General features: G+C 47.4%; 1 protein-coding gene across 1 annotated transcript in view; it reads left to right on the top strand.

The window, feature by feature from the left end:
* The window catches only part of Kpna7 (karyopherin subunit alpha 7), a 24,488-nt gene extending 10,403 nt beyond the window's left edge, over positions 1-14,085 (top strand). Inside the window, 6 exon segments of the mRNA XM_029478025.1 lie at positions 362-625; positions 3,680-3,910; positions 4,877-5,059; positions 7,867-8,013; positions 11,851-11,936; positions 13,389-14,085. Of these exon segments, the coding sequence (XP_029333885.1) occupies positions 362-625; positions 3,680-3,910; positions 4,877-5,059; positions 7,867-8,013; positions 11,851-11,895 (870 nt within the window). The 3' untranslated portion in view covers positions 11,896-11,936; positions 13,389-14,085.
* The last annotated feature ends 1,176 nt before the right edge of the window (positions 14,086-15,261 follow it).

Here is a 15,261-nt window from a genome sequence, read left to right as displayed (position 1 = left end):
TTTCTGAGTTCGAGGCCAGCCTGGTCTACAAAGTGAGTGCCAGGACAGCCAGGGCTATATGGAGAAACCCTGTCTCGAAAAACCAAAAATAAAAAATAAAAAATAAATAAAAAATGATGAAGTCATCCAATGAGCAGAGTAGGGAAAGGCATCCTGAAGCATACAAGGCACACTTCATAGGATATTTGCATATTTAAATATAAAGTTCATTGTATTGGTCCCTCACAAGCATCACTGCCTCGAAGAAGCTCTTTTGATACTCAACAGTTGCTTTGCTCTGCACTAATCAATAAATAGTATGGAAGGGGATGGGAAGGGACGGCCACCATTTACATTCTGTCTCCTTTGTACCCCGTCACAGATCACATTTCTTCGGAACATCTCATGGACTTTGTCCAACTTATGCCGAAACAAAGATCCATATCCCAGTGAGAGCGCCGTGCAGCAGATGCTACCTACCCTCTGTCAGCTCCTGCTGCATCGTGATAACGAGATCCTCGCAGATACCTGCTGGGCCCTGTCCTACCTGACCAATGGTGGCAAAGAGTATATCCATCATGTGGTGACCACCGGCATCCTGCCCAGGCTTGTAGAGCTTATGACCAGCTCAGAACTCAGCATCTCGGTAAATGTCATCCTGTCCCACAGGCCTTTGCAAGAGGCTGCTTCAGGTTAGGGCCTGTGGGTGCCGTGACTGTGGCTCAGGAGTGTGCTTTCCTCGCATCCACGGAGCCCTGGTTCTGTCCCCATACCATGTAAACTGTGCACAGTGGAGCATGCCTATAATCTCAGCACCAGAGAGATGGAAGCAGGGAGATTATAATTCAAGGTCATGCTTGGTTGCAAATGAGTCCAAGGCTCTTCTGAGCTGTGTGACATCACATCTCAGGAAACAAAATGGTTCCTACTGAACCCATAATACATAATTACACACATACACACACACACACACACACACACACACACACACATATATATATATATACATATATATACAGAGAGAGAGAACAGACAGACAGACAGACACAGAGAAACAGACAAAGACAGAGATAGATACAGAGAAAGCGACAAATGGGACATACAGACAGAGAGACAGTGAAATAGACAGAGACGGATCCATGTTGACAGACAAACACACACACACGCAATGACAGACAGACAAACAAAAAGAAACAGATGAGTGAGAGGCAGAGAGACTGGCACACAGAGACAAACATACACAGACAGAGGTTGGCACACACAGACAGAGAGACAAACATATATACAGATAGACACAGAAGCACAGAGAGAGGAAGACACAAAAGGAGACACACAGACAAAACCACAGTCAAAGCACACAGACAGGGCATCACTGTGTAGTCCTGGTTGGCCTGGACTTCATATGTAGATTTGACTTCAAACACAGAGACCTACCTTTTTCTGCTTCTTGAGTGTGGGAACTAAAGGCATCCACCACTGTTCCTGGAATATATAAACTATATACTGTATACAATATAGTAAAACATATATAATATGTAAGAAATGTCTTATGTAGCCCAAACTGGCCTGGAACTCAATCTGCAGCTGATAGCCTCAGACTCTTGGTCCCTCTGCTTCTGCCCCCCAGTGCTGGCACTGTAGGCTCACACCCCTGTGTCTGGCTCTGTTATAGCTCGACCTCTCTCAGTCACGATCCTTTCACAGTATCATGTTCAGCTTTAGAGACCATCTTTTCTGAGCTCACCATAGCATTTTTTTTTTCAGATGTCAAATTGAGTTTGGTGACTGTACTTGAGGGCAGGGAGAAGGAAGACTATGAGGAGACAGGTAGCCAGGTCCAGTGTCACACGCATTTAACTGCACGTAGGAGGCTGAGAGAGAAGGATAGCAAATGGGGCTAGCCTGGGCTCCATAAGAAGACCCTGTCTTTACAAAGACAACTTTAAACATGTTAAACATTAATTGTGTGGGAGGTGAGCATGTGCCATGATTCACATGTGGAGGACAGATGACTACTTGGAGGAGCTGAGCCTCTCCTTCCACCATGTGGGCCCGAGGAATTGAATTCAGGTCATCCAGCCTGAGATTACAGGCACCTTTACCCACTGAACCATCTCACCTCCCCAAGGAATCAACTTTTTTTTAAAAAAAGAAATTGTTTGTTTATTGTATGTATGTGAGTACTCTATCTGCATATATACCTGCATTCCAGAAGAGAACATTGGATCCCATTGCAGACGATTGTGAGCCACCATGTGGCTGCTAGGAATTGAACTCGGGATCTCTGGAAGAGAAGCCAGTGCTCTTAACCACCGAGTCATCTCTCCAGTCCCTGGAGTTAACTTTTAATAAAAGTGTTGAGGCAGCCGGGTGTGGCGGCGCATGCCTTTAATCCCAGCACTTGGGAGGCAGAGGCAGGCGGATTTCTGAGTTTGAGGCCAGCCTGGTCTACAAAGTGAGTTCCAGGACAGCCAGGGCTATACAGAGAAACCCTGTCTCAAAAAAAACAAAACAAACAAACAAACAAAAAAAAGTGTTGAGGCCCAGTTGGTATTATGTGGACCAGGCTATGGTGACACACAAACCTGTCACATGAGTCGGAAGTCCTTAGCCTGATAATCTAGGAAAGCCTAGTGCTCTCAGTAGCCTTCACTGGGGGCTGCTACTTCAGTACAAAGAAATCCAAATCAATGGACAGTCAGCTCTCCTAGGATGCTGGTTGCCTTAATCTCTATCATAGGCCCACCCTTGGGACCCACAGACGGGCTGGTGAACACATCAAGAGAAGCAGCCCTTGGGTACTCCTTGGCTCCGATTAAATATCTGGCAGAAGCCAGGAGCCAGCATGGATATGAATACACATGCCATAATCAGCTCTCGTTTCCCCCGTTGAGAATTTAGTGAGGTGGACGTGTAGTGTCCACATGCGATCCTAGCAGAAGTTGACAAAGGATTGTGAGTTCAAGGCCAGGCTAAGGATGTTGCTCATTGGTAAGAATGCTCCCCTAGGATTTAGGAAGCCCTGTGTTCCATTCCCAGTCCTATAGAAAAGAATCAGGTGGCACACACCTGTCCTCCCTGCACTTGGGGTGGAGGCAGGAGGACCAGGAAGTTCAAGGTCATCCTCGGCTACGTAGACAGGAGCGGGTTGAGACCTCATCTCAAAAACACAAAAGTCAGGAAGATCAGAAGCTCAATGTCCTTGGCTACATAACGAGTTCAAGACCAGCTTAGGCTATATGAGAAGCCCTCAAACAAAAATCCCCAAACAAAAACAAGACAGCTGAAAGTTTTCTTGTTTTAGACAGAGTCTCATGTAGCCCAGGCTAGCCTTAAATTCAATACATAGCCAAGAGGGATCTCTGGGGCCACCTGGCACCTCCTCCAGTCTACAGGGATTGCAGGTGCGTTGTGCGTGCCATACCAGGTTTACACACAGAACTTCATACATGCCAGGCAAGCACTCTTCCAAAAGCCACATGCCTGGTCCCTAGTCATTTCCTAATAAAGGTGTCCCTTGTCTACCCTCCATGACCAGGAGCAGTGAGCAAGCACCTGAAACCCTAAAAGCAGCTATGGGTGTGCTGACCAAATACAACACTACAAACTTGCACACGTCTCTCTGCATGGCACTCAATGTGTGACTTAACTGTAGGGTGACAGATTTGCAATCCTTAGCCACCTTTCTTTGTCCTTCCAGATACCTTGTCTCCAAACTATAGGCAACATTGTGGCCGGAACAGATGAACAGACCCAGATGGCTATCGATGCTGGCATGCTGACGGTGTTGGGCCAGGTTCTGAAGCACCCGAAGTCCTCCATCCAGGTGCTGGCTGCCTGGACCATGAGCAACGTGGCCGCTGGGCCCAGACACCACGTGGAGCAGCTTTTGTGTAACTTGCTGCCTATTTTGGTAGACCTACTAAGGAATGTAAGTGGCGGGGCTGGGAAGTGAGTGCGTAAAGCATCTGTTGTACAAGCATGAGGACTTGAGTTCAAGCCCCAGCATCCACAGGAAACGAGGGAAGCGGGATAAGCAGGAGTTCAAGGTCAGCCTTGGCTACAAAGTGTGCGTAAAGCCAGTCTAAGCTATAGAAGACCCTGTCTAAGAAAGAAAAGAAAAAAAGGCAAATCTCAGATGGGAGTCAGGCAGCCTACTTTGTGACCTCTCTGGGGTTGTATTCTGATCAAGAATTGAAGGCAGTGCGTTAGGTCACTGGACATAAATTTCACATGTACACTTCAGGCCTTACCAGCTGATCAAGACCAAGTGTGGTAGCACACACCTGTAATCTCAGCACTCGGGAGGCTATTACAACAGGATGGCAAACTGAGGGTCTGTCTAGGCTAATACTGAGTCCCAGGGTAGTGTGGGCTATAGAGTAAAACCCTATTTTTAAGAATTATTTATTTTATTTAATATATAGGAGTACACTGTAGCTGCCTTCCGAAGAAGGTATCGGATCCCATTACAGATGGTTGTGAATCACCATGTGGTTGCTGGGAATTGAACTCAGGACCTGTGGAAGAGCAGTCAGTGCTCTTAACCACTGAGCCATCTTTCCAGCCCACCAAACCCTATTTTTAAAAGCCAAAATAAAACAAATAGAAAGGACTGGGCCCGTGGCTCCGTTGTCAGAGTGCTAGCTTGCCACACAAAGCCCTGGGGCTGGTGACCAGCACTTCATATACCAGGTACTGTGGTCTCAACCATAAAGGTGGTGTTTGGGGGGTAGAGGTAGGAAGGCCAGAAGTTCAAGGTCCCCCCCAATCTCTATAGCAAGTTGGGGGCCAGCCTTGTCTACACTGAGAGCCTGTCTCAAAACTATACAAAACCAACAATAAGCGAATCGGGTTGGGCACTGGAAGGAACATGAATCTCTCTGTGTCTTTGCAGGCAGAATTAAAAGTCCAGAAAGAGGTTGTGTGCACTGTGGTTAACATTGCAACAGGAGCCTCTCAGGGCCAGCTGACTCTGCTCGCCCACTCGGGAATCTTGGAGCCAATGCTGAGTCTGCTCTCCGCCCCAGACTTGGAGGTTGTCATCATCGTCCTAGACATCATTTCTTATCTCCTCCAGGTGAGCTGTTCCAACTGAAGACAGTGAGCGTGCTCCCTCCTAGCAGGGTGGAGACTGGAGGTGGGGCACCTAGGGGCTCAGTGAGTGAGGTATTGCCACCAAGCTGATCCATGTGGAACTGACTCCCACAAGTTGTCTGACATCCACATGCGTGCAATGGTACATGTGTTGATACACACACATGGTGTGAGAGAGAAGATGAATGTTAAAAAAAAAAAAGTAACTCAAGTAGGTGGTGCTGAGGTGTAGCTCATGTGGCAGTAACTGTCCCCAGCATGTGTGAAGCCCTGGTTTCCATCCCCAGCACCACATAATACAGGCATGCAAAGACATGCCAATAATCCCAGAACTCGGGAGGTAAAAGGAGAAGGATCAGGAATTAAAGGTCCTCCACAGCCATAAAGCGAGTTAGTGCTAGCCTGGGTGACGTGAGACTCTGAATGAATGAGTGAGTGAATGAATGAATCATGAGGATTCTTGAGCCATTCTTCCTAGACTCCCTACATCCTGTGGGTAACACAATGCACTCAAAAANCAGGCAGATTTCTGAGTTCAAGGCCAGCCTGGTCTACAAAGTGAGTTCCAGGACAGCCAGGGCTATATAGAGAAACCCTGTCTTGAAAAAAAAAAAAAAAAAAAAAAGAGGACTCCAAGCCATACCTATCATCCTAGGACCCAAGAGAGGAGATGGGTGGTCATGGGTTTGAAGGCAGCCTGGGCTAAGTAGTATGTTTGAGGCCAGCCTGGCTACGCAATCTATGAAGAAATCGTATATTGGTGTATCTACATTTTGTCACATGAGTGCCTTGGTGACAAGAGCTCAGAGCATACCTGCTCAGAGAATCCTTCTTCTAGGGAGCCCACATGTGAGTGACACAGGGGACACTGTAGGCATTCCTTGTGAAGGAAGTCAGATGGAGGAAGCACTACTCAGAGTGGGTAGTGGCTGCTGTCACACCTGTGGTGCTCAGGGAAGGGAGGGGACATTCTCTAAGAGTGAGAAGTGAGCATGTGGATGACTCTCGAGTCGCAGACACTTGTGGAGAAACATCGTAGGCAAAGGAATAACCAGGAGAGACGCAAGTAGCATAGCAAGGGCAAGAAGATGGAAGATGGAGGGAGAGGGAGAGGGAGAGGGCTGAGGTCTGGGGCAGACGAGCAGAGAAGCCCACAGAAGCTTCACAACAGAGCAAAAGAGCCGAGGGTTGGTTTGTTTCATTTGTGTGGCTATGTGTCTGTATGTGGATATGTGCATATGAGTATAGGTGCCAGCAGAGGTCAGAGCCATTAGAGTCCCCTGGACTGGAGTGGCAGGTGGTTCTGCGCCCCCTGATGTGTGTGGGAATCCACCTCACATAGGATCACCTCTGTAGGAGGTGTTTTTGCTCTTAAACATCTCTCCAGACACATTTTTGGTTTTGCTGCTTTTCCTTTTGAGATTTGACACGGGCTCTCCCTACATAACTTACACTGAACACACGGTCTCCCTGTATGACTTACATGGGACACATGGTAACACATGAGCTTCCTGAGACCTCTGACATGCTGAGATTAGAGTCACGCCCCGCCACGCCCACTTCTGCATCAGATTTATTTTAAAAGATTGGTTTACTTTTATTTCATCTGAATGGGTATTTTGCCTGCATGTATGTCTGTACACCACGTGAATGCAGGGCCACAGGGACCAGAAGAGGTCATGGAATCCTCTGGAACTGGAATTAGAGATAGCTGTGGGCTACCTTGTGGGAGCTGGGAACTGAACCTGTGTCCTTTGGGAAAATGCCCTTAGCCACAGATCCATTTCTCCAGCCTCCCTATATCCATTGTTTAAGATCCAGTAAACCACCACGGGTTAAATTCATAGAAGAAAGACAGGCCTGGATTGGAAAGTACCATAAATCGTTCCTGAGTGGCACTGTGCCCGGACAAGATAATGTCATTCCCCAAGGATGGTCAGGACAAAGGTGAAGAGAGAAATGCTATGCGCTGATACCGTGGATTCCTTTAATGACTGTGCTGAGTGGACTTGCCAAACCCACACCTGGGGAGGTGGAGGTGGAGGTAGAAGGACCAGGGATTGAGGTTACTGTGCTCAGCTACATAGCCAAGTTCAAGGATGGCCTGGGCTGCGTAAGACCCTGTCTCAGCAGTTCCTAGACTCCTGTAATGCTCATCTAGGCTTTGATGTCTATTAAATGCTCTCTTACTTTGAATTCTTTGGTGCTTTGGACAAATGCCTTTTTGGATTTATTACATTAGTATCCTATGATGTTGGATACAGTTTTAGTAAAAAAATGAATGACTGTGTGAACAAGTAAACCTACCGGTGACTTCATGAATGTATTTGTGAGTGAGTGAATTCCTGGGTGATTTTGTGAATGAATGAATTAGCAGATGCATTCCTTGGCAAATGGATTCCTGGGTGATTTTGTGAATGAGTGAGTGAATTCATGGGTGGTTGTTGTGAATGAAAGAATTTGTGGATGATTTTGTGAATGACTAAAGGCAGGGGTGGATTTTGTGAATAAATGCACACAAGCATGATTGAGGAAATGAATTAATGACAGGAGAGGAGAGAGATCTTGGCCTTTTCAATGGGTCTGTGACCTTTCCTCCTGGATCAGGTCTGCCTCTAACTAAAACAGCCCCTTTAAGGCTGGCCAGCTGAAGTTCCACATGCATGTGCGCACACGTGAGTACACACACACACACATACACACACATACACACACATACACACACACACACACTGCCGAAGCACACTCTGGGTCTCACTGTCTCTTTGCTGGCTTCTCATCCATCCTCAGCATATAGACAATCTACAAGAGAAGAAAAGGCTGTATTTTCAGATAGAAAAAGTTGGTGGCTTTGAAAAAATTGAGTCTTTACTGCACCACCACAACATTTCCATCAGCAATAGTGCCCTGGACATCATTGAGAAATACTTATGTGAGGTGAGTAAGGAGACCCTTGTGTTGTGGGGCTGGCTCTTGGTGGTCATGGGCTGGCTCTTGGTGGCTGTGCTTCCATCATTATCCTGTGAACCTGGCTATCAGGCAGGCTGACTTCACACCCTCCTGTGATTTTTTAGCCAGCTGCCTCCCTAGTCCCGGTTCTACAGGTGGCCTTTGAGTGTCAGGAAGCTCGTCTGGGAGCTGGGGCATGGCTCAGATGATCCAGGGCTTGCTATGCAAGTGTGAGGACCTGAATTTGAGCCCATGTGAGAAACCCAGGCATGTTGATTCATGTTTAGAATCCCAGTCCTGGGTGAGCACGGATGTGTGACACAGTGCTTAGCCAGTCTAGCTAAACAGATCCCAATTCAGGGAGAGATGCAAAGCAAAATAAAACACAATGCAGAGACGTCGGCAAGATGGATCGGTGGCGTCTTAGTTAAGGTTTCTATTGCTTCAATGAAACACAATGACCAAAAGCAAGTTGGGGTGGAAAGGCGCTTCCACATCACTGTTTGCTACTGAAGGAAGTCAGCACAGGATTTCAACCATGGTAGGAGCCTGGAGGCAGGAGCTGACAGGATTCCCTTCAGGCCTCTCTTAGGCAATTTCTCTTTCTTTCTCTCTTTCTCTCTCTTCCTTCCTTCCTTCCTTCCTTCCTTCCTTCCTTCCTTCCTTCCTTCCTTCCTTTCTTTCTCTCTCTCTCTTTCTCTCTTTCTCTCTTTCTTTCTTTCTTTCTTTCTTTCTTTCTTTCTTTTCCTCTTATTTTCTATTGCTTGCTTGCTAGCTTGCTTGAGTGCTCTGTCTGCATGTACACCTGCAGGCCAGAAGAGGGCATCAGATCCCTTTATATATAGATGGTCATGAGTCACCATGTGGTTTTTGGGAATTGACTCGGGACCTGTGGAAAATCAATCAGTGCTCTTAGCTGCTGCGCCCCCTCACCAGCCCCTGGAGACATTTTCTTAATTAAAGTTCCCTCCTTTCAAACGATACTATCCCCAACGTCTGTGTAAGGTACTCCATGTCAGGCTTGAGGACTGGCATCCTTGGGACCCACGTGATAGGAGAATCAGGACTCCTGCCGATTATCCCTAACCTCTCACACACACACACACACACACACACACACACACACACACACACACACGGTACACACACACACTGTTTAAACAACACGAATAGCTCCTATGGAATGACATCTGAGGTTGGCCTTAGCCTTCCTAGGGCACACAAAGCCAGTCTACACCCATGGGAGCTTATCTCTTGGTTTCTGGTTTTAAACTGTCTTTTCCTTGCCTCCTCTCCACCCACCCCCCTACCCCGCCCAGGGGAATGGGAGTGGAAGGGACAAAGGACAATACTCTAAAAGAGATTTTTCTATCTAAGAATGCAAACAATGCCGTCTGGCCCAGCTTTTGGGGGAAACCATTTCAACACTACATTTTGTCTCTTTCTAGAACACATAAGTTTGGGAATGAGTTCCTCCATCAAATGTCTGAGTTGTCTGTGGCCTGGGGAAGTAGAGATCAGATAAAGGTTCCTGTAAAAGTCTATCCAGTGGTAGGATAGAAATAACATAAAGTTTACCAGGTGACCACTTCGCTGGGGGAGATGACACAGGCCTATAACCCCAGCACTCAGGAAGTAAAAGCTGGGAAGGTCGGGAGTTCAAGGCCATCCTCAAGTGCATAGGGAATTCAAGGCAGTGGAGACTTTGAAGACATCCTTAGATGGTGACATGTTTGCCAGACAAGCATGAGGGCCAAGGCTTGTAATCTGACATCCATGTCAAACTCTGGGCAAGGCACAGGCACCTGGAATCCCACTGTTTGGAAGACAGAGACAGGGGCTTGATGGCCATCCAGTCTATCCAAACTGGAGGGCTCCAGATTTAGTGAGAGACACCCACCCACAAAAGACGAAGGTGGAGTGCGATTGAGGAAGACACCAAAAGTCAACCTCTGGCCCCTGTACACACGGGTGCACGTGACCCTGTGCGCATGGTAGGTACACATTCTGCACATTTCAGTTTGGGAAGATGGAGAACGAGAGCGGTGATGGGGGTCACACAGCACACATATTCTCAATGGCAGCCAAGTCTGCTTAAAAATCCACAAGATGGAACTGGTAAAACGGCTCGGGGTGTAAAGGTGCTTACTGCCTAACCTGAGGGGCTGAGTTCAATTCCCAGGACCTAATTAGTGCAAGAGAGCCAACTGCCACAAATTGTCCTCTAACCCCTCCACACATGCTGTGGAATGTGTACATGTGTGTATTCTCTCTCCCTCTCTCTCTCCCTCTCCCTCTCCCTCTCCCCCTCCCCCTCCCTCTCTCTCTCTCACACACACACACACACACACACACACACACAATATTTTAAATTATTAGACTGAAAGTAGACATATTAGTGAGGTCCACCACTGTAATCCTAGCATGTGGGAGGCAGAAGCAGGCACAGTAGAAATTTTAGACCAGCCTAGGCTACATGGGACTCTCTCAAAAAAAAAAAAAAAAAAATCAGGCATGATGGTGCACGCCTTTATTCCCAGCACTCAGGAGGCAGAGGCAGGTAGATCTCTGTGAGTTCGAGGCCAGCCTGGTCTACAAAGGGAGTTCTAGGACAGCCAGGGCTACACAGAGAAACTGTGTCTCAAAAAAAAAAAAAAAATTCAAGGGGTCAGACATGGTGGTATTCATCTGAACTGAGGAAGGCTGGAAGTCAGAGGCTAGTCTGGACTGCACAATACAAACCTTGGCTCAAAAGAGGAACTAGACGCCAGTTGTTTGTATTGTACTGCATACACAACTATGTTCAGAGCCCATCAATACGGTAGCAGCTTCCCCCCCCCTCCTCCATTGAACAGTGCTCCCCTCCCCCATCCTGTTCCCCATCCAACTCCTCCCTTTCTCCTCAGAGGAGGGCAGGCCTCCCATGGAGATCAACCAGCCTTGGCATGGCAAGTTGCAGTAGGCCTAGTCTCTTCTCCTGTTAAGGTTAGATGAGGCAGCCCAGTAGAGGGAAGGGGATCTAAAGGCAGGCCACAGAGTTAGAAACAGCCTTTACTCCCACTGTTAGGAGTCACACATGACGACCAAGCTACACAACTATAACACATATGCAGGAGGCCTAAGTCAGTCCCATGCATTCCCTGGTTGGCACTTCAGTCTCTGGGGGCCCCTCTGGGCCCAGGTTAGTTGGTTCTGTAAGTTTCCTTGTGGTGTCCCTGACCCCGTTTAGCCCATCTTTAGCCCTTACAAGTGCTGGCGCTCCAGGTGCATGTGCCACGCCCAGATTTTTCCATCTATAGAAATAGTTCAGTCATACAGTGCCTACTTTGCAAGCATGAGGACTTGGGTTCAGTCGCCAGCACCCACAGAAAAGCTAGCCACGATGGCACTCACTTGTCCTCCCAGAGCTGGGGAAACAGATAGGAGCGTGTCTGGGCCTTGATGGCCAGCCAGCCTAGTCCAATGAGTGAGCCCCAGGCCAGAGAGATCCAGTCTCAAACCAAGTGAGGGCTGGAGAGGTGGCTCAATAGTTCTAAGCAAGTTCTGCTCTTTCAGAGAACCTGAGCTCAGCTCACAGAATCCTCATTTGGTGGGTCACAGCTGCCTGTAGTTGCTCCATATAGCTCCTCCTCAACTCCTGCCCCCAAAGCCCAGCCTAAGAAGCTTGTGGATGATTTATGCCTCTGTGAGGCCTCAAGGTTACCAGAGATAAGTTCTAGAATTCACTGGAACAAATTCTAGTCCAGCTGGGGTGGAAGAGACAATGGTGCCGTGACTGCACACCAGTGACCTGGGGCTTATAACCGTATCTGTTCTTTTTTGAAGGACGGAGATGGTGACAGTTTGCCCGGGCCTGGGCTGAGGGTGTGAATATGTGGAGAACTAAGACATCTCACACACCGGATTGTATGGTAAGCATGTCTTCATTCTTCCCTGTGTCCTCTCGCTCTCCACCATTCTAACCAGCTTAGACCCCTTTGCTCTGTGGAGGCAGACACACCTCTGTGCTCCTAGCATGTATACATTTACGATTTCACATATGTCACTACATCTGGGAAGCATTGATTAGACAAAGGCAATCTTTTGTCTTTCTGAGACTGGCTTCTTTGGCTTAACGTGATCATTTCCGGTTATGTCCATTTTCCAGAGGATGGGCACAACTTTATTCTGCTTTTTTGGCTGAAAGACCCCATTGTGTGTGGAAAGCCCAGTCTTCTTTACCGTTCCTCTGTCTCTGGAGACCCAGCCTGGTTCTGTAACTCAGCTAATGTGAAGGGGGAGCTGAGATTAATCCTGGAGTAAAGGGGTCTCTGTGCTGTTTTTAATTCCGAGCACCCCCACCCCTCACCGTGAGGCATAGCTGGGTTGTAGGGTAGATCTACGTTTAGGTTTTTGAGCCATCTTCACAGCAGAGGACAAGGTTTCCCTTTGTCCACATTATCTCTAGCATTCTATTCATTCATTCATTGTTCTTTCTTCTGTTTATGTATCTGAATATATGCCATGTTAGTGCAGTTACCCAAAGATGCCAGAGGAGGGCGTTGAATCACCTGGAGCTGGAGTTACACTTGGTTGTGAGCTGCCAAGTGTGGGTGCCAGGAACTGAAGCAGGGTCCTCTGCAGGAGCACTGTACACTCTAAACCACTGAGCACCTTTGAACCCTGAGTCTTCTTGAGAATTCTTGCATCTCTGTTCATCTGGGAGGCTGCCTATAATTTTGTTTTTTGTTGTCAGTGTAGATGTCTGGTTTTAGTATCACGGTTAATGCTGGCATTATAAAAAACTGGGAATGTCTTCGTTTTCTCTTTTATTGAATCATTTGATAAGCTTTGGTATTCATTCCCTGAAGGTCTTGTAGAATTCTGCAGCAAGTCCATCCGCACCTGGGCTTTTACAGTTAGATTTTCCTTAACATAATACTTTTATTGATTATTTTGGGATTTCACGTCATGATCCCAGATCACGCTCACTTCCCAGTCCTTCCATGTTTACCCCCACCCTTGTGACCTTCCCCCCCCCCAAAAAAAAAGAAGAGGAGAGAAGAAAGGTCAAATTGTGTTGCCTACTTACTCATGGGAACATGGTCAAACTCGCAGTAGCCAGCCCTTTAAAGAAAATTGTGTCCTTCCTGACATGCACCCTGGCCAGAAGCCATCAGTTGTGGAGAGCCACACTTCAGCATCCTTATGACAATTGTTAAGAGGTTTCTTCAATGGCTTTCTGTCTAAGCTGTTACTTTGGCTGAGGGAGCGTGGGGAGGGAGGGGATGGGGGATGGGGTTGTCACAGAAGCCTTCTCTGTCTCTATTTCTCCACTAAGAGTCTGCATACCGCAGCAATAGTAACTTCCTTGCCCTCTACAGTCAGCCAGAGTACTGATCGATCATGGACTTCCACGTGGCGTGGCTTCTGGCGATAGTACTGACCACGACATCCACATGGTCTCTGGTGGGAGTACAGATCTTGGACATCTGAGCTGGGCCCCTCTGCCACAGCAAGAGCCATGGACAACATCACAGCCCTCCACAGCAGCACAGGCCAGTGATGTCAACATGGCTTCAAGGGGCAGCACAGACCCGACACCATGGCATAACTGTCAGTGGTAACACAGGCCACCGACATCAATACCTCCCCCAGCTGCAGCAGGACCACAGACGGACCCAAGCACGGCCCTGGGCAGCACCAGTCAAATATACATGGCAAACATTTTTTATCAGCCGAGGGATCTGACTAGGGACAGTGTCTTTTGTTTTTGTTGCCGTTATTAATCTTTTTTTGTTAGTCTGTTTCTTTTGATTGGGGAACTGAGATTATTAATATATGGTTATTGAAAAGCATGTATTATTTTCTGTCATTACGTTGAGTTTTAGTGGTTGGTGGTGTCATTTTCTGAAACAGGGTCTCATGTGTTCCCAACTGGCCCTGAAGTTCCCATGTAGGCAAAGCTGGCCTTGAGCTGATCGCCTACTTCTGTCTTCTTCAGTGCTAAGATGCTGGGGCACACCACTATATCCAGGTCTAGTTCATACATTTGTAATAAATGCTTATGATTTTAGCTTTAAAATTTTTAAACTTACTTATTATGTATATGACTCTCTGCATGTGTATAAATGTACCAGGTGCATGCAGTACCCAGAGAGGCCAGAAGAGGGCATTAGATCCCCTGGAACTAGAGCTACTAATGGTTGTGAGCTACCAAGTGGGTGATGGAAACTGAACCCTGGTCCTCTGCAAGAGCAGTCAGTGCTCTAACCACTGAGCCATCTCTCTAGGCTCTGCCTCCCATTTTGAAGGAGGAGCTCAAGGATTATAAATACACATTGCTGTGTCTAGCTGTGTGGAGTTTGGGGTTCTGAACTCAAGACTTCTTACTGTTATAGCAAGTGGTCTGCCCACTGAGCCACATCCCCTTTAATTTTTATGGCATCTGTCTATCTACCTGTCTGTCTGTCTGTTTATCTGTCTATATATCTATCTTTCTTTCTATTTGCTTGTGTGTGTGTGTGTCTTGTACAGCATCTATAGGATGTGTTTGTGTCTGTTCGGTACATGCACATGAGCCCAGTTGTGTCCACTCCTGTGTGTCCACGGGGCGCTCCAGGCGGGACATCAGGTGTTACCCTTGCTACCTTGAGACGAGAGTTCTCAGTGAGTCAGAACTTAACATCTCAGCTAAGATGGCTGGCCAGTGGACTTTTGGGACTGCCTGTCTTTGTACCACAGTGCTGGGGTTTCAGGCACCAACAACAGGCTGGCCTTTTTACGTGGGTGTTGGGGATTTGAACTTACATCTCCATGTTTGCGAAGCAGGCACTCTTAGCCACTTAAGCCATCTCCCCCACCCACCCACCCGCCTTCTCCACAGTGTTTTTAAATGAGTGGTGGGTCTTGGGTAGAAAGCTTACATCTATACACCTGTCTTAGAATTTTACTGCTGTGAAGACACCATGACCAAGGCAACTTTTGTAAGGACTTTTTAAAAAAGATTTTATTTTATTTTATTATTTTATGTACATGAATACACTGTAGCTGTCTTCAGACACACCAGAAGAGCGCATCGGATCCCATTACAGATGGTTGTGAGCTACCACGTGGTTGCTGAGATTTGAACTCAGGGCCTCGGGAAGAGTAGTCAGTGCTCTTAACCTCACAGCCATCTCTCCAGCCCAAGGACATTTAATTGGGACTGGCTTGCAGGTTCAGTCCATTATCAAGGCAAGAGCATGGCAGCATCCA

The sequence above is a fragment of the Mus caroli genome, chromosome 5 (assembly GCF_900094665.2).
Source record: "Mus caroli chromosome 5, CAROLI_EIJ_v1.1, whole genome shotgun sequence".
In the NCBI taxonomy this organism is placed as follows: Eukaryota; Metazoa; Chordata; class Mammalia; order Rodentia; family Muridae; genus Mus; species Mus caroli.
Note: the sequence above shows the minus strand (reverse complement) of the source record. Positions and strands in the feature narration are given on the sequence as shown.